The sequence below is a fragment of the Colobus angolensis genome, unplaced genomic scaffold (assembly GCF_000951035.1).
Source record: "Colobus angolensis palliatus isolate OR3802 unplaced genomic scaffold, Cang.pa_1.0 Scaffold31, whole genome shotgun sequence".
NCBI lineage: Eukaryota > Metazoa > Chordata > Mammalia > Primates > Cercopithecidae > Colobus > Colobus angolensis.
Window position 1 is genome coordinate 10626055 of NW_012116377.1, and position 19286 is coordinate 10645340.

Here is a 19286-nt window from a genome sequence, read left to right on the forward strand (position 1 = left end):
ACATTTTAAGAAACCTTTTTCCAAAGCAGCTGCACCATTTTATATTCTCACCTTCAATGTATGAGAGTTCCAGTTTGTTCCACATCCTTGCCAACACTCCATTTTAAATATTATAGCTATTCTAGGCCGGATGCAGTGGCTCACACCTGTAATCCCAGCACTTTGGGAGGCCAAGGTGGGCGGATCGTGAGGTCAGGAGTTTGAGACCAGCCTGGCCAACATGGTGAAACTCTGTCTCTACTAAAAGTACAAAAAACAAAGAAAAAAAATTTTAACTATTCTAGTGTATGGGAAGTATTATTATAGTTTTGATTTGTGTTTCCCTAATGACTAATAATGTTGAGCATCTTTTTATGTGTGTATTGGCCATTTGTGTATCTTCTTTGGGAAAATGTCTGTTCAAATCCTTTGCCCATTTTCTAATTGTTTTTGTCTTTTTATTATTGAGTTATAAGAGTTCTTTATATATTCTGGATACTACCCTTAGTAAGTGTAAAACTTGCAAATGTCCCACTACTCAGAGATAACCACTAGTTATATTTTGAGGTAGGCCCATGTAGGCCTTTTTGTATTTTAAAAATAAAGTTATATTAATTTTCACAGCTTGCTTTTTTTTTTCTTTTACTCTGAGCAGCTTCTCTTGAGATTGTATGATTTTTCAATGGCTACCTAATATTTTATTGTTTGGTAGTATCATAATTTATTTTAAAGTTTTGATGACTTAGATTGCTTACAAGTTTTAAATTTTAAAAAGACTGTAGTGAACATCTTTGCAAACAAATTTTGTCAAAGTTTCTGATTACTTCCTTAGGATTGATTCTTAGGAGAGTTACTGGATCAAAGGGTATGGGCGTTATCATCATTAGCAGCACTATCTGTGAAGCTCCTTACACCAGAACCTCTGAGTCATTCTGATTGCTTGTCTTGAGTGGTGTCTTGTGACTCAGTGACTTACATCCTAAATATCTAGCATCTGCCTGCTTCTGTCTGTCTCCATAGCTGTCCTCTAGTGGGCGTTACCCCGCTCACTCTCTCTCACCTCCATAGTTGTATGGCCTCATCCTAGTCTGTCTGCACCCCTTGCCCTCCCTTCCCACACCATTCCTCATACTGAAGCCAGAGACGACTTTTAGGAAAACAAATCTAATCTTATTTCTCTGCTTAAAACACTTAAATGGCTTCCAGTTACGCTTAGGCTAAAGACCAAAATGTCCATTGTGGTGTGGAAGGCCCAGCATCATTTCTATCCCTGAGCTCAGGCCAGACAAGCATTTTTCTGTTTCTGTATTTCCAGGGCTTTGTTTCTTCCCACTTCAGAACCTTTGCATGTGTATGTAGTTCCCTGTGTCTAGCCTCTCTTTTCTCACTTCCCTTTCCCCCAACTTTACCTAATTAATTCATCTCCTTCTGTCAGATCTTAGCTTAAATGTCATTTTTCCTGACAAATCTATCCTTCCCCATACCGCAAATCAGGTGTATTTCTTAGTAACACTTTGCACAGTTGTAATCACATGATTGTATAATTACCTGTTTAAAGTCTCTTCCCCTCAAGAAGGTCACTTCAGTGAGGGCAAGGGCCACAGCTCATCATGGGCTGAGCACCTAATGGGCATTCAATTTGTGAAGTGAAAGAATGAAAGGCTTTGAAACATATGGCTAAGGGCTTGCACGAAGGTGGTTTCTATTTACATTCTTTTCAGAACATGTGAGGGTTCCTGTTTTGCTACTCCTTGGCCAAAACTGAAATTTATCTTAAAAATCTTTCAGGCTGGGGGTGGTGGCTCATGCCTGTAATCCCAGCACTTTGGGAGCCTGGGGCAGGAGGATTGCTTGAGTCCAGGAGTTCAAGACCAGCCTGGCCAACATAGCAAAACCCTGTCTCTACAAAAAGTACAAAAAAGTTATCTGGGCATGGTGGCGTGCACCTGTTGTCCCAGCTACCCGAGAGATTGAGATGGGAGGATCACCTGAGCCTGGAAGGTCGCGGCTGCAGTCAGCTGTGATCACGCTACTGCACTCAAACCTGGGAGACAGAGTGAGGCCCTGTTACATGAAAAATGTTATTTCATTATTTTAAGTAACATTTATTTGGCCGCGTGCAGTGGCTCATGTCTGCAATCCTAGCACTTTGGGAGGCCGAGGTGGGTGGATTACCTGAGCTCAGGAGTTCGAGACCAGCCTGGGCACATGGCAAAACCCCATCTCTACTAAAAATACAAAAAATTAGCTGGGCATGATGGTGCATGCCTGTAACCCTAGCTCTTTGGGAGGCTGAGGCATGAGAACCACTTGAACCCGAGAGGCAGAGGTTGCAATGAGCCAAGATAGTGGCACTGCACTCCAGCCTGGACCACAGAGTGAGACTCTGTCTCAAAAAAAAAAAAAAACCACACACACACACATTTATTTGATTGCTAGTGATATTGAACATACGTTCATGTTTATTAGTAATTTGTATTTTTTTCTGATAATTGGTCTTTGACTATTTCCTTATTGGGATTTTAGGGTTTAAAAAATTTTTTGAATTCTTTATATATTATGAAGATTGTGGCATGGCACAGTGACTCACATCTATAATCCCAGCACTGTAGGAGGCCTAGAAAGAAGGATCACTTGAGGCTGGGAGTTCTAGAACAGCCTGGGCAATATAGCAAGACCCTGTCTCTACAAAAAAAAAAAAAATTGTTTTAATTAGCCAGGTGTGATGGTGCACACCTATAGTCTCAGCTGCTCAGGAAGCTGAGGCAGGAGGATTGCTTAAGCCCAGCAGTTCAAAGTTCTGACCACGCCACTGCCCACCAGCCTGGGCAACAGACTGAGACCCTGCCTCTAGAAATAAAAAAAATAAGTAAAACAGATGAAAAAAAAGAAGATTGTGTTGTTAACTAATAAGCTTCCTAGTTATTGTTTGCTTTCTCATTTTAGCTTCACAGTTTTATATTTTTGTGTAATCAAATAATGCTTTATTAACATTTTTATTTTCATTTAACTTTAGAAATTCCTTCTTTATCCTGAAAATAGAGAAATATTCTAATAATTTTTTTCTAATTGATTAATGATTTCTTTTTTACATTTAACTATCCATTTCTTACTTATTTTGTTATATGGTATTCAATGAAGTTTTTAATACAAATAGCTAAATTTGGAAATTTTATTCCAATACTATTTACTGAATATTTCTTTTTTACCCTACTGACTTTGGAAATCACCTTTATTATATTACTATATTCTTGCATATTCCAGCATCAGTTTTTGGGCCACATATTAAGCTACCAGTTTGGGGGACAGTAAAACAGTTTTAAAACATGCTTTTAGTACTGATATGTATTTTAATATTTGAATATACAGTTCATCCTCCCTAATTACTCTTTTTTCTTAGATATTATTGAATTTTATATATCTAAATGAACTTTAGAGTTACACAAAGTTCTCACTGTAAAGAGACCTGTTGGAATTTCAAATGAAAATTGATTAAGCTCTATAATTAATTAATCCCATTGTTATAATACTGTATCTTCCTACACAGGAACATGTTATCTTTACTTATGAAGTCTATTTGGGTCTCAGTAAAGTGATTTATAGTTTTTATATAGGTCTACAGATTCCTTAAAATATTGTAAATTTGTTATAGCTGTTACAAAGGAAATATTTTTGCCTGTTATAGTTTTCTAACTGGTTGTGATTGGTCATAGAGGAAAGCCATTTGTTTCTGTGTGTTTATATTGTGTGCACCTACTAATTGGCCTAGGTAGTTTTGTGTTGTTTTGTGGGTTTCCTGGTTAAACAGGCATATGATTTTAAAAGTAAGGATAACTTTGTTTCCTCTCTGTTGAGTATATTTCTTATTTCTGTTTTAGGTCTTAGGTCTTGGTTAGAATTTTTCTAGAATACTTGAATTAGAAGTGTTAATAATTGGCATTTTTGAATATCATGTGTTCCTTAGTTTATTTTAGGAAACAGAGAACATCACATAGCATTTTGGATCAGATTTGTTTCCCAAGATACGTGCTCAGTGGCAGTGTTGTATCTCAGTTGGCAGTAAATTTGGCAAGCAGTTGTAGAAATAACTCTGAACATCTGAAAGCAGGGGGATAGAGTGATCAAAAGACGTGTTTAGAGTTTAGGCATCATGTATTATTTCTTATTTGTAAGATGATGAAAGTTTAACAAAATGGAGAAATAGTTGTTATCCTGTTGTGCAAAAACTATTTTAGGACCCCTTTTTATAATAATTAAAAGCAAGCTCAGCTTGTACACTACTGCCAAATCCTGACCTCAGTTGCGCTTCTTACCTAGCACTCTACTTTACGGTAAGTAGGATGAACATTATAGTTGCCTAGACTACTTCAACATTAAGTGAAAGAATCTTGGTAAAATTAGAAAGGAATAATTTCATTGCATAAGACAAACTAAGAATAACAACTGTACTACCCAGAAAGAAATTGTCATTATAACAAAATCAGAGCAGTACCTTTGATGATGCTACTACCAGGAAAGAGTGAAAAAATTCTATTTTGAAATCATTATGGAAATGAAAAGATCTGTCATTTTCATTCATTCCATTCATGATAATTTTCCCCTGACAGTAACAGTTCTCATATGTAATTTTTACATTTTTAGATTTAACATTTGTTAACGTGCAGAGCTTGCTATAACAGAAAATGAAGTCTTCTAATGAGGCCAGGTTCTGGTGGCTGCAAATCAGGCTTGCCTAAGATAACTGGCCTCAACAGAAAAGTCCTGCTTAGTCCACCCCAGGGGCAAGTAGCTCATTTAATGGCTTTAGTATTCAGTTGGATTGAATTCTAGGAAGTGAAAACTCCTAAGACAGTATAATATGTTTAGGCTTACAGTGGAGTTACTTAAATCTTTTAGAAATGAATCCTATTTCCCAGAGTCATACAGCTTTCTTGCCACATGCACTTTTGTTTGTTAAAATTAAACTTTATGTACTTCTGTGCTTTTATGGTAAATTTTTGATGAAGTTGATAATTTTTTTGTTTTTTGTTTTTGTTTTTGTTTTTGTTCTGAGACAGGATCTCACTGTGTCACCCAGGCTGGAGTGCAGTGGCACAGTCTCTACTCACTGCAGCCTCAACCTCCAGGGCTCAAGTGATCCTCCCGCCTCAGCTGCCTGAATAGCTGGAACTACAGGCACATACTACCACACCTGGCTAATTTTTTTGTATTTTTTATAGAGACAGGGTTTCAGCATGTTGCCCAGGCTAATCTCAAACTCCTGGGCTCAAGCAGTCCTCTGACCTCGGCCTCCCAAAGTGCTGAGATTATAGGCATGTGCCCACTATGCCTGGCCAATGTTGATATGTTAAGAGTTTATGTATATTGATTGTTTACTATATGCCAGGCACTAAGTGCTTTACAAAAATTGTTAACATTTAAATAGTTCTTGAATATGTATATTTTAATCTTTTAGATAAATGTGCCCTAGTTAAATTCTCCTGCTTCTCAAAGTGAGGTGACAAGTTAAAGTGGATGAATTAGGATGATTCATTGACATACACCCTGTCTCTATTACCTTTCTGCCATTCTGTGGCTTAGGAAAAAGAAGGGAAAGGAAAAAGATGATTGGATAATTCTAAGCAGTTACAGGCAGAAACATAGAGAAAAGATAAAAGCTGTTGAAAGAAGAATATTCATATTCTTCTTGCTACTGATTCAGCTGACTTTTAAAGGGTTCCAAGTAAATATATGAATGGATAAGAAGTACTAATAATAGTGCCTAACACCGTCTGGGCACGGTGACTCACGCCTGTAATCCCAACACTTTGGGAGGCCCAGGTGGGCAGATCACTTGAGGCCAGGAGTTCAAGATCAGCCTGGCCAACATGAGGAAACCCCATCTCTACTAAAAAATACAAAAATTAGCCAGGCGTGGTGGCAAATGCCTCTAGTCCTAGCTACTTGAGAGGCTGAGGCGGGAGGATCGCTTGAACCCAGGAGGCAGAAGTTGCAGTGAGTCGAGATTACACCACTGCACTCCAGCCTGTGTGACGAGCAAGACCCTATCTCAAAACAAAAACAAAAAATAAAAAATAGTGGTGAACATTTACTGAAATCTGCTGTGTCAAGCACTGTACTAACTGATCTACATCACATCTTGAAAAGATTTCATGTTTTGTAAAGGAAGTCATAATCAGATTTCTTAAATATTAACTTCCTATGTTCATTTAAGTTGCAAAAATAAAATTAATTTCATCATTCTTTTAGAAGAATAGTCTGTGTCAATCCAAGACTCCAATCTTGACTCACTGGGGTCATACCCATAATAGCAAGCCACTGTGGACAGATAAGATACCTTTTCTTGAAGCTTTCCTGATCAACCCTCATCTCTAGTGATCTTTGCCTTTTCCAAGTGTCAGCAGCATAAAATTTTGCATTTAACTATATGATGCCTCAAGTTTTTATTTACTAAATCCTGAAGTTTGGATTACTAAATCTACTCATAGGGTAGTCTTTAATCTTAAGGTTAAAACTGTGCTTTATATTTTTATGTTTAATCCTGAGTATTGCGAATTTTGTAAATGGCTGTAATTATATAATAAGTACAAATTAATTTTTAAATTTTTTAATTAATTTTTTTTTTGGAGATGGGGTTTTGCTCTGTTGCACAGACTGGTCTCAAATTCCTGGGCTCAAGCCGTCTTCCTGCCTCAACCTCCAGAGAAACTAGGATTACAGGCATACACCACCACACCTGGCTCAAAACAAATTTTTAGTTAGTCTTCAAAGTTAATGTTTTGGTTGAAATCATCTTTATTTTTTAAAAAACAACAATAATTAGGAAATGTGTTCATTATACATTTAAAGTTGCATTCTCTTACATTGCAGTTCCTCAGTTTGAAACTACATGTAGTTATGTAGAAGCTACACTCGAAGAGTTTCTGACCTGGAACTGTGACCAGTCTAGTATTTCTGGACCATTTAGAGATTATGACCATTCCAAGTTCTGGGCTTATGCTGACTATAAATATTTTGTCAGTCTATTTGAAGACACGACAGATATTTTCCAGGTAAGTCAGAACCTTCCTTCTAATCTTGGTAGGAATTTGTTTTTGAGAAAAGATCACAAATTAGAATCTCCCTGGCACCTTCTCTGCCTTTTTCTCTCATAAGTAATCGCCATGAGTCTTGGATATTTCACCCACTCAAACCGCAAGATTTGCTGAAGAGAAGGAAGTGTACCATTTGGCTCACACAGATGAGCAGGCTTCCTTGTTTTCCTACTCCCAAACTTCCTATATACCCTCCTTTGCTTTTAAACAGTGCTTGAGTCGGTTTGGAGTATGTCAGAAGCATAGATTGTATGTAAAACTTCATTGCCTCCTGACCTCCCTGTAAGTTCTTGTCCCGTCAGTGAGGCAGATGAAAGCATAAAGCTGATTCTGTGAAGAAGCATTCCTTGGGCTGCTGCTGCAATTTCTACCTGCTCTAGGGGTTTTGGACAGCTGTTTTATCTGGCAGTTCATGGCCTGAGGCAGAGAACATTTGGTTTCCAGTATTTGGTAGTGGAAGCCCTGTAGAAGTGTGGGAGTGACTTGCAGAAGTAAAATTATGGAAGTTCTTTGCTGTATGTTGACATAACTGACAACAGAGTTTCCAGACTACCATATCCTCTTTTCTTTTAAGTGTTTTCTAACTTAAACTGGCAGTTTATTTTGTGAGATAATTTTGCAAACTCTCTGCTCTTGTTTCCATGTGTGTCTTAGGTGTGGGGCAGGAATGGGAGCCATTCCAGAGGCTGTTTGGAGGACTCTGCCTTGCCACCACTCAGGCCAAGGCTCCAGAGTCCTTCTTCCTGCCCCTTCTTTGTGGAGAGAAATATTTCACCATCCCTGCAGGCTGTTCACCTCTTTTCCTCTCTGCCACCACCCACTCTCTGGACTTGGCTTTCATAGGCTGATAGTTCTTTGGCTCCTCAGTAATTTTCCATTCAGTATATATTTTCTTTTTTATGTTGAGTCAAGATGTAAATGCTGATGTTAACATAGGTATTATAATAGATCCTCCCATCTCAGCCTCTCGAGTTGCTGGAAGTATAGGAATGTGCCACTGTGCCTAGCTTAATTTTGCTTTTTTATAAAAAAAAAGAAAAAATATGTCAACTTGCCCCATAGTTTTGTTGTTGTTGTTGTCGTTGTTGTTTTGAGATGGAGTCTCCGTCACCCAGGCTGGAGTGCAGTGGCACAATTTCAACTCCCTACAACCTCTGCCTCCCAGGTTCAGGCAATTCTCCTGCCACAGCCACTGCCCACCCCCTAACCCCAGTAGCTGGGATTACAGATGGCTGCCACCACGCCCAGCTAATTTTTGTATGGTTTTGTAGAGACGGGGTTTCACCATGTTGGCCAGGGTGGTCTCGAACTCCTGACTTCAAGTGATCCACCAACCTAGGCCTCCCAAAGTGCTGGGATTACAGGCATGAGCCACTGCACCCGGCCTGTCATTGTTGTTAGTTGAGAATGTATTTTCATTCTCTTACCCATGAAAGAAATGCATAGGTTTTAAAAACATTCAGTAAATGACTCTGAATTCAAAGTCAATACCAAATCTACTATTTACTCATTTTTAAATGATAATTTTAAGGTAGATGTTTTTTCTGACAACCTTAATTGTGATCACTTTATGGTTCTTTAATTATGGAACTTACGGATTTCATAGTTAACTTTAAAAGTGTTTTGTTATGTTTCTCATACCCACCCCCCACCACTCTGTAAATTAGACTAGTACTTTACTCCATATTTCAGGTAAAATATTGCTTAATAGTAACATTGATCAAGTACTTACTTTTGGGGGGAGTTTTTCTAATGTTTGAGATTTATAATCCTCAAAGTAACTCTATGATTTAATAATTATCCCCATTTTAAGAAAAACGAGACCCAAAGAGGTTAAGTAAACCTTTTCTAAGATTATACAACTAGGAAGGGGTAACCCAAATAGTCTGTCTTCAGAGCTTTAGCTACTCCAGAGCTTTAATGGCTACTGTGCCTACAGAGGGTGTGCATACATTCAGTCCTGTTGGGACTCTCTGTCCTGAGTCTAGGCTCACTCTGCCTTGAATGAGTCTTTGATCTGACCCCATTAGTAGTTCTGTCTCATCCCAGGCAAGGCAGCACTGAGCAGTATGTGACCTGTCCATTAAGTGCGGATATAAAGGGCAGCCTTTTTGGCAATGTGCTGGAATTCTAACTGAGTCCTTATAAAATCTGATATTTTGAGTTGAATGAGTTTTCTGTCAGCTCATATTATGGCAATTAATTCTGCTATGAATAACCACGTCCATTAGGATTACATCACCTTTTGTCTCGAAATTTTCTGGGCACTAAGTCTTCTTACATCACAAGTACCTATGTTGGTTTAATTCATTCAGCCACCAAGTCTTATTACTTGCTGTTTCAAGCTTTCTTATATCTGTCATAAAATGGTGGGTAGTTAAGCATTAAAATGGGTACATTTAAAAAATGTTTATTAATTTATTTAAAATGACACAACCCACTATATGTTAACATAATAATATTTTTAACAAAATAACTATATTCAAAAAATTTTCAATGTCATCAGAGGGATGGATTGTTGTACATTTTGGCATGTCTCCTTGATGTCTGGCTGTAAGAAGACAGCTGGATTCTCTGCTTCTCCATTCAAGCTATTGCAATTTGTTGGTTTGTTTAAAGTATATGAAGAAAATTTTGCCTCACACACATATGAAACTGAAAAAGGGAGGAGTATTTATTAATAACAGCCTTTTCAGATAATTGTGGATTATTTTTATACCACACCACACTTGATGAGGGGTAGTTTCTTAAAGGTTCATTAGTTGCAATATAAAATCTGAACCTATAATGAATGAACTCTGTACCCTTATAATAAAATCCATTGGTCTGTCTTGCACAGAATGGATCTTATGTAATGTTATCATGGACCATTTGGAAAATACTGGTTTACTGAATTATGTAGATCTTCCAAGTGTTGACACATTTTCAGTATACTCGATACATTTCATTATTCAAAAAGTCACATTTGTTAATACCACTGTTCTTATCAGAAAAAAGTATTAAACTAAAGAGCTTCTGCACAGCAAAAGAAACTACCATCAGAGTGAACAGGCAACCTAGAGAATGGGAGAAAATTTTTGCAATCTACTCATCTGACAAAGGGCTAATATCCAGAACCTACAAATAACTCAAACAAATTTACAAGAAAAAAAAAAAAACCCCATCAAAAAGTGGGCAAAGGATATGAACAGACATTTCTCAAAAGAAGACATTCATACAGCCAACAGACACATGAAAAAATGCTCATTATCACTCGCCATCAGAGAAATGCAAATCAAAACCACAATGAGATACCATCTCACACCAGTTAGAATGACAATCATTAAAAAGTCAGGAAACAACAGGTGCTGGAGAGGATGCAGAGAAATAGGAACACTTTTACCCTGTTGGTGGGATTGTAAACTAGTTCAACCATTATGGAAGACAGTATGGCAATTCCTCAAGGATCTAGAACTAGAAATACCATATGACCCAGCCATCCCATTACTGGGTATGTACCCAAAGGATTATAAATCATGCTACTATAAAGACACATGCACATGTATGTTTATTGTGGCACTATTCACAATAGCAAAGACTTGGAACCAACCCAAATGTCCATCAATGAGAGATTGGATTAAGAAAATGTAGCACATATACACCATGGAATACTATGCAGCCATAAAAAAGGATGAGTTCATGTCCTTTGTAGGGACGTGGATGAAGCTGCAAACCATCATTCTGAGCAAACTATCACAAGGACAGAAAACCAAACACCGCATGTTCTCACTCATAGGTGGGAATTGAACAATGAGAACACTTGGACACAGGGTGGGGAACATCACACACCGGGGCCTATCATGGGGAGGGGGGAAGGATTGCATTGGGAGTTATACCTGATGTAAATGACGAGTTGATGGGTGCAGCACACCAACATGGCACAAGTATACATATGTAACAAACCTGCACGTTATGCACATGTACCCTAGAACTTAAAGTATAATAATAATAATAATAATAAAAGATTACCTGAAATCAAATGTAGTTTGCTGGCAGAATCTGAAAAAAAAAAAAAATAAGGATTACAACTGCATACTAATGTTTAAACCATAAGTTCATAATGGTATTTCTTAAAAGCAGTACCCTAATTGATCAGCAGTGTAAGATGATAGTGACCAACTTATTATTTTAAAATTGGTAAATAAAGAATAAAATACAAAAAAAAAAAGAAAAAGAAAAAAGTGTTAGGAAGCTTTCAGGCTCATGTATTTCTTTTTCTCTTTTTTGAGACAGTCTGACTCTGTCACCTAGGCTGGAGTGCAATCACATGATCTTGGCTCACTGCAACCTCCGCCTCCTAGGTTCAAGCAATTCTCCTGCCTCAGCCTCCTGAGTAGCTGGGATTACAGGAGTATACCACCATGCCTGGCTAAATTTTAGATTTTTAGTAGAAATGGTGTTTCACCGTGTTGACCAGGCTGGTCTCGAACTCCTGAACTCAAGTGATCTGCCTGCTCAGCCTCCCAAAGTGCTGGGATTGCAGGCATGAGCCATCATGCCCAGCCCAAAATGTAACTTTTAAAATAATATAATTAATTATAATTACTCTCCAAAACTTACAAAGGATAAATATTTCAATCCAAATTTCAAACAGCCCCTTAAATTGACATTGTATATTAGCAATTGTCTGAGTTTCTTTTTCCTTAGATAAATCACCTTAGGTACGTAAACAGAAAAGAGGTAATTAACTCTCTACCCACCAATAGGCTCAATAAACACCTTAATTCTTACATTCCAACCTGTCTCATCAGAAAGCATCACTTGCCATCAGACGCCATTATTCATTATCAAATCACCTGCCTCAATTTCAACATGCTCTCATAGCTATGTTTTAAAGTCCAAGACATGTTACAACTCTTCTTCCATCTACTGTATTTTGGGAATCTGTGTCCTGGTGACTTAACAAGGCCTCTGACCTTCAGTAGCCAATTCAAATCACCATGTCAAATGGAATCTACCTGAGAAGCATTCTTGGGGCACAATTCCTTTTATTACATGTTGATTCTTAACAACTTCACTTATGATGATACTTACTGATAATTGCAAAAGGTAAAACCTGTCATTCTTGCCTAATGAGTCTGAAAGAAAGAAATTTTGTTTTGTACTGTCACAAATTCCCTACCTTTCTAGGAAAGTAGAGAACAAAATGTTCAAAACAAATGCTTTATTTAGATTAGTCAGTGATATGATGTATAACTAAAAAATAGTAAGATTAATTTTGTTTGCTGTACACAAAAGTCTACTTTCAGGCCATCTTGAGGCTATAGGATATTTTCCAATCGTACCAGTATATTTATCAATATACATATTTTTCGTAGATGAATTTAATTTGTGGAAGAAAAGAGTTAATAGGAGGAAACTTCAAGTAGAGGCTGTAAGTAAAAACTTACAAAACTAGTAGAGAGCCAGGGAGATTAAGAATTTCTTACCAAGGCTGACAAATGCTACACTGACTAACTAGAAGCCACAGAGAATTTGACAAAGGTGAAGCTAGGGGTTTAAGTCAAAACATTCTCTGAGGGGTCCTAAAGACCCAGAGAAATATCAAAACAAAAAATGGTAAGAGTAGGAAAAAATCCACTTATGTAATCATTCAAATACCTATTATGTATTCAGCAGTATGTTAGCAGTTTGCAGGAATAAAAAATTATAAAATATAGCCCAAAGAGCTCACAATATTGTTAAAGGAACAGGACACAAACGTTCTGTGTCACTTACCATTTAAATAGTAATCCAAATAAAACATATAGGAAGGAAGGCAAGGGGCAGATGGATATGGGTACAAGCGGTTGAGAAGGTTTCATAGCCAAGGCTGAACCTGAGCCAGGCCCTAAAACATAGAACTTTAACAGGCAGAAATTGAAAGGGGCATGAGCAGAGGCCAGAAGGTAAGAGAGAGCATAGGTCAGTGGGGAGACTGGACAGGGCCTTACGCAGAGCAGACAGGTGGCGTCAGCCATACTTGGGAGGGTCTTAAATGCTATCCTTATATAATTTTAAGTTATAAAACGTTTGTGAACATGATTAAAGTATTTTAATTTTAATCTGGAGTATGACTTAAAATGTATTTTCATAAGAAACTGTTTTAGAATTAGTTACATAATTTTAAGTTATAAAACATTTGTGAACATGATTAAAGTATTTTAATTTTAATCTGGAGTATGACTTAAAATGTATTTTCATAAGAAACTGTTTTAGAATTACTTAGAGGAGGAGTCAGAACAGAAAAACATAGAGTAATTACAGTGGTGATGTTGTAAACCAGAGTGGCCCATAGACCCCTGGGGGTCCCTGACAACCTTTCAGAGGATCTTTGAGATTAAAATTATTTTCATAATACTTCTAAGATGATATTTGCTTATTTCACAGTGTTGACATTTGCACTGATGGTACAAATGCAATGGTGAGCAAAACTGCTAGTGTTGAGACAGTGGGACCAAAGTGTACTAATAGCATTGTATTAAAAAAACACACACACAGCTTTATTGGGGTATAACTGATATATAATAAACAGTATATATTTAAGGTGAACAGTTTGATTAAGTTTTACATATACATACACCCAAGAAATTATCACCACATTCAAGATGACAAACATTTTGATCATGTCCAAAAGTTTCCCAGTGTCCCCTTCATAACCTGTCTCTCCCTATACCCTCATTCTCAGACACCACTGATGTAGTACTTTCTGTCACTGCAGGTTAGTTTGGCAGTTCTAGAATTTCATAGAAATGGAATCATATAGTAAGTACTCCTTTTTCATGCTAATACTATTCAAAGGAGGAGACAGACATAGTTAACATCAGAACAAGGAAACCCAAGGTAGAGAGGGTCATTTTATCACAATAAAAGGTCAATTCACCAAGCGGACATAATAATCCCAAATGTGTATGAACCCAATAACAGTTTCAAAATACGTGAACAAAACTGACAAATCTAAAGTGAGGAAAACACAAATATACAATTATAGCAGGGGGATTTCAATACCTCTGTCTCTATAATGGTTAAAACAAATATACAGAAAATCAGTAAGGATACAGGAGACTTGAACAATCCACTTGATTTAATTGAAATTTATAAAACACTCCACCCAACAACAGAAAACACATTATTTCCAAGTGCACATGGAACGTTTATCAAGATTGATTATATGCTGGGCCATAAGACAAGTTTCAATAATTTAAAAGGGTTTAAGTCATACAAAGTATGTTCTCTCACCACAACAGAATTAAATTAAAAATTCATGACAAAAAGATAGCTGAAAAATCCCCAAATATTTGAAATTAAACATTACACTTCTAAATAATCCATAAGTCAAATAGTAAATCACAAGGAAAATTAGGAAATATTAGGCTAGTCTTTGACTGTAAGTCAAGGCTGAAGAGATATGCTAAGCAACACTCTGCAAGTAAGAGACAGGGAGGCCCAATATTAGCCTTGGTATAATTTAGTTGCTTAAAAAGAAAAGTGCCGTCTGTCAGTGCATTAATGGTATGATGTCCGGGTCATGGAATGTTACAATTCCATGGATCCAGGTTCCGTGTAGACTGTGTCTGGGGTTCAGTTTGGGAGCCAGGCTTTAGGCCTGTTGACAAATAAAGGAAATTGAGAGAAGAGCAATTGGAAGGAAAAGTTAATGCTGCTGCATCTAGGTTAAAAAAAAAAAAAACAAAGGAGAAACTGGACAGTCTTTCTGATAACTTAAAAATAGCAATTTTTGGCAGGAAATAAACTTGTTCTCTTTAGTTATAGAAAGCAAATCTAGGATCCTCCTCTGTAAGCTACCAGGAAGTAGATACTGATTTTGTAGTAAGTGGTCAACCAGCTAGCTACTTTCCCTCCCAAGCTAGCTACTTGTTGCTCTTTTCAGGGATGGTGTAGAATAGAACTTTCTGAGAATAGATGATTTTTAAAGATTTTTCCAACTCTTGAGGTATGTATGAATAGACTCCAGGACAGATCACCCTACTGATCACCCTTTTTGGTTTTACAGATGTAGCACCCAAACAGGGCCTCCTGTTTCTAGCAAGACTCAAGACAGATTTCTGGGCCCGCATTGACTTCAGACATTTGACTATCCATAAGTAGCTAAACTTACTTGGGAAGAGAATCCCAACTCTCAATGCTGTCTATTTTTACACTGATAATTTTGCTTTTTTTTTTTTTTTTTTTTTGAGACAGGGTCTTGCTCTGTCACTCAGGCACTCAGGCTGGAGTGCTGTGATGCAAACACAGCTCACTACAGCCTTAACCTCCCAAGCTCAAGTGATCCTCCCTCCTCAGCCTCCTGAGTAGCTGGGACCACAGGTGCATGCCACCACACCCAGCCAATTTGTTAAAAAAAAGTTTTTGTAGAGACAGAGCCTCACCAAACATTGCCCATGCTGGTCTTGAACTCGTGGACCCAGGCAGTCCTCCCACCTCAGCCTCCCAGATTGCTGGAATTACAGGCATGAGCCACCGCACCTGCCTGACAGTTTTGCTTTTTAAGTCATTACTGTTAGACAAGAGGCCAGGGAAGCCTCTCCTCAGTTTCTCATACAGTAACCTCACCCTGTAGAAAAATCTTTCTTCAGTGATTCTTTCCAAAGCAGGGCTCTAGAACAGAGTTTTTCATGTGGGGTTGGTCTGTCACTTCTTTGAAAGTATATATGAAATTTCATGTGTGCTTTTTCTGAGGAGAAGGGGCTTTGGTATTCATTAGATTCCTGCAGGGATGTATCTATAAGATTAAGAATCACATAACCTGTCTCTTCTTAGCTAAGACAAGTCTCTTTTTTCCTTTTTATACTGAATGGCTTTCAGCTACCTTTAGTTAAATTCTTCAGACTGAGGTGTGGTAAATTGTTCAACAAGGACCAGGTTAATTGGAAGCCTCCCCTAAGCTCCCTGCTTGGGTGTAGGGCCCTCCTGCTGTGATCTTAAAGCATTTCCTGCATATTTGTGTCAGAGCACTTGTTACATCATGTTGAAAGGCTCTGTTTATAGGATTATCGCCCATTATTAGATTTGAAGGGTAGGCCTGTGTTACATTAATTTTTGTATCCCCAACACCCAGCATCACACCAGGTGTATGCTCAAAAGTGTCATTGGCCTGAACTATTTTAACCATCATAAGTCAACAGATTCTTCTTTCCCTCCCAAGCAGCCAGTGTGTTCCAAGGTCTAACCCTGAGCCTGGTACTAAGTTAGGCATTGAGAAAACAGGTGTAAGCTCCCAGTATGGAGCTTATAGGCTATATGCAGAGAGAACAGGATTTTTACCACCCACTGGAACTGCCACATGTGAGCCATATGCATTTACAGTGGTGCTGACCTTGCAGAAATTCCCCCTTCTATGTCAGACATTAGTTATGTGCACGTATTCAACCATTTTCATCACTCAAAACAAAAATGAAAAAAAAAGTGTCCTTTCTAGTCTTCCTCAAAACCATCCATTAAATTTCTCTTTAAAATCCTTTCTCTTTGAATACAGCTGTTAATGTTTTCCCTCTAAAAATAGAAAATTTAGACGACAGTTACTGATAAAAGGAGTGTCAGCATTGAGAATGATGTTCTGCACATAGAAGTGGGTTTTTTTTCTTTGCTTTTGTTTTTTAAAACCGAAAGGAAAATGTCATGAATAAAATAAAAATAAGGCAGAACCATCACGCCTGGTTCACTAGTATGTTCTTTTTCTTTTCTAGCTTATAAATGTGTTTAATCACATGGATTTTGGTTTATGTGTGACCCTATTTTTCTGTGCTGCAAATGCACTGTCGGCTTCTAAAAGTATAGGCTTTTCCCAGTAGTTGACTTGGGCAGGATTTGCCCACAGAACCAGGCATATGAAGAGTCTAAGTCCAGAGCACTGTGCTGTCTCTGTTCTAAAGATCAGTGCACTTAAGAAGTTCATGACTTTGGGGAGTATATTGAAAGCCATCCATGGATGTATATTTCAAAAGATGTATTTTGACACCCTCACCTGAAGACTGATCTAGTAGGTATGAGCTAAGGCTCCAGCATTGATAGTTTTAAGTAACCCCACTAATGTAGGAGAAGGCTGCTTTTATGTGGTCATTGAAGTACACAAAGTTAGTAAGTTGCATATATACACAAATATATGCACTGTTTAGAGGGAATAAGGATTTCTGACTTCCTCGGTTGCGTCTCAGAGATATTTGAAATAATGACGTTTCCGCTGCATTCACTGTTCTAACTGCCCAAAACACGCTTTCCCTAAATATCAGCAGAATCCTCTCTGTTTCCAACTCTAAATGTAAGCTTCACCTGAGTGGGCATTTTGTCTCTTTTGTTCACTGATTCATTACAAGCTTCCAGAACAGTGCCTGGCATGTTGTAAGTAGTCAGTAAATATTTGTTGAATGATTACTATTAGTGTGGTTATTCAAATATATTATTGGCTAAAAAGATGTCTTGAACTGCCCTGGAAACCTAACCTCTTCCATCTGTAGCATTTTCCATAATAGAATATCCCAACTGCCAAATAACAGATGTGCAAGTGAAAATGGGCAACATTACCATACAGAGAAGTTGGTTAGTTCTTGATGAATTGCAACTTTATTTCAAAACAGGATGTGAAATGGTCTGACTTCGGGTTTCCTGGAAGAAATGGTCAGGAAAGTACGTTGTGGATTGGCTCCTTGGGAGCCCACACACCCTGTCATCTGGACTCCTATGGTTGTAACTTGGTATTCCAGGTACAAGGAAGGTAATGTGTGTGCGTGTGTGTGTGTGCACCTGTGCATGCATACATCAGGGGTAGCAGAGAGAATAGGCAGTACCCCAAGGTGTAGTCCCAGCCCCATTCTGTCAGCCTGCCTCATGATTGGGGTAGACCTCTTAACCTCTGGTTTTGGTTTCTCCTCTGTGAAAAGAGAACAGTTAAAATGATGGTTTACAGATGAGTGCCTTGCCATGATCAGATCAGGATTGTCTTCAGAGAGCTGATTCTAGAATTCTGGGATTCCACTCCCAGGTCAGCTAGACAGCTCTCTGCTTGGTGTTTTTTTTTTCTTTTTTTGTAAATTAGAGACATTTGAGACAGAGTCTTGCTCTGTTGCCCAGGCTGGAGTACAATGCGTGATCCTAACTCCTAGGCCTCAAGCCATCCTCCCGCCTCAGCCTCTCAAGTACCTAGGACTATAGGTGTGTGCCACTATGCCCAGCTAATTTTTTAAAAATTTTATTTAGAAATAGAGTCTTTCTACGTTGCTCAAGCTAGTCTTGAATTCCTGGCCTCAAGCCATCCTCCTGCTTTGGCCTCTCAAAGTCCTGGTGTGAGTCACTATGCCCAGCCTATGCTTAGCTTTTCTTTTTTACAGAAGAGTTTGTAGTTTTCAAACTTTTATTTTAAAATGGGAACACCCTTTCTCCAAATCTAAATAAGTAAGAGCAGAGCAGTTTGTTGAAAGGAAGAGGCTCCACTGTTGCCCTCAAGCTCCCCTCCAAGGGATGCCAGCGATCCTGATTTGAAAAATACTGGACCCTTTAAACTCTAAATTTCAGTTTGTGCCTACCTGACACAATACAGTGTATTGTTACCTTAGGTCAGTTTTTGTCTCCATCTATCTGTGCACTCTAGAAGGGATAGGCAGTGCTTCTGGTTTCTGGAGTTCTATGAGAGTGCAAGTGTTTGTGCCACTTGGAGGATGTACTCAGATGTATGTGCAGCTTTATTTTCCCCTAATTAATTGTGCCCCAGTCTTTTCTCCTGGTCATGTAGGATATTTACAGGGCAGCACAGAGAGTAAAACAGAAAAGGCCATGTGCAAGTTCTCAGACCTATTAGATGTGAAAAGGATTGTGAGTAGATTCAGGAGAAACAGTCAGTATGTCTGTGGATGCATTTCACATGTGAAGAACTCTGAAAATTACAGAATGGTAGAAGTTAGTCCACTCTCTGATGCATTCCGTCTTTATTAAAGGGCATAGAATGTGTCAGGTACATAGCTACATGCTGTGGATGCAAGAGTCAATCAAATGAGTGTGGTCTCAACCCTTGTGGAGTTAACAGGCTAAAACCTTAAACCTGGTAAGGGAGACAACATTTTAAGTAGCTGCTGTCCATGTATTCTGAATTGGGAAACAAGCCAAAGAAATTCAAGTTGGAAAAACATTATCAAAAAATACCTGAATTCTTTCTATGATATAAAGTTAATATCACTTTATTTT

The 19286-nt window shown here is 38.1% G+C and overlaps 1 protein-coding gene across 1 annotated transcript in view; it reads left to right on the top strand.

The window, feature by feature from the left end:
- The window catches only part of HSPBAP1 (HSPB (heat shock 27kDa) associated protein 1), a 49231-nt gene that overhangs the window by 14736 nt on the left and 15209 nt on the right, over positions 1-19286 (top strand). The window contains exons 3-4 of the mRNA XM_011950799.1: positions 6850-7031; positions 17687-17823. Coding sequence (XP_011806189.1) covers positions 6850-7031; positions 17687-17823 — 319 coding nt within the window. The remainder of the gene's footprint in view (positions 1-6849; positions 7032-17686; positions 17824-19286) is intronic.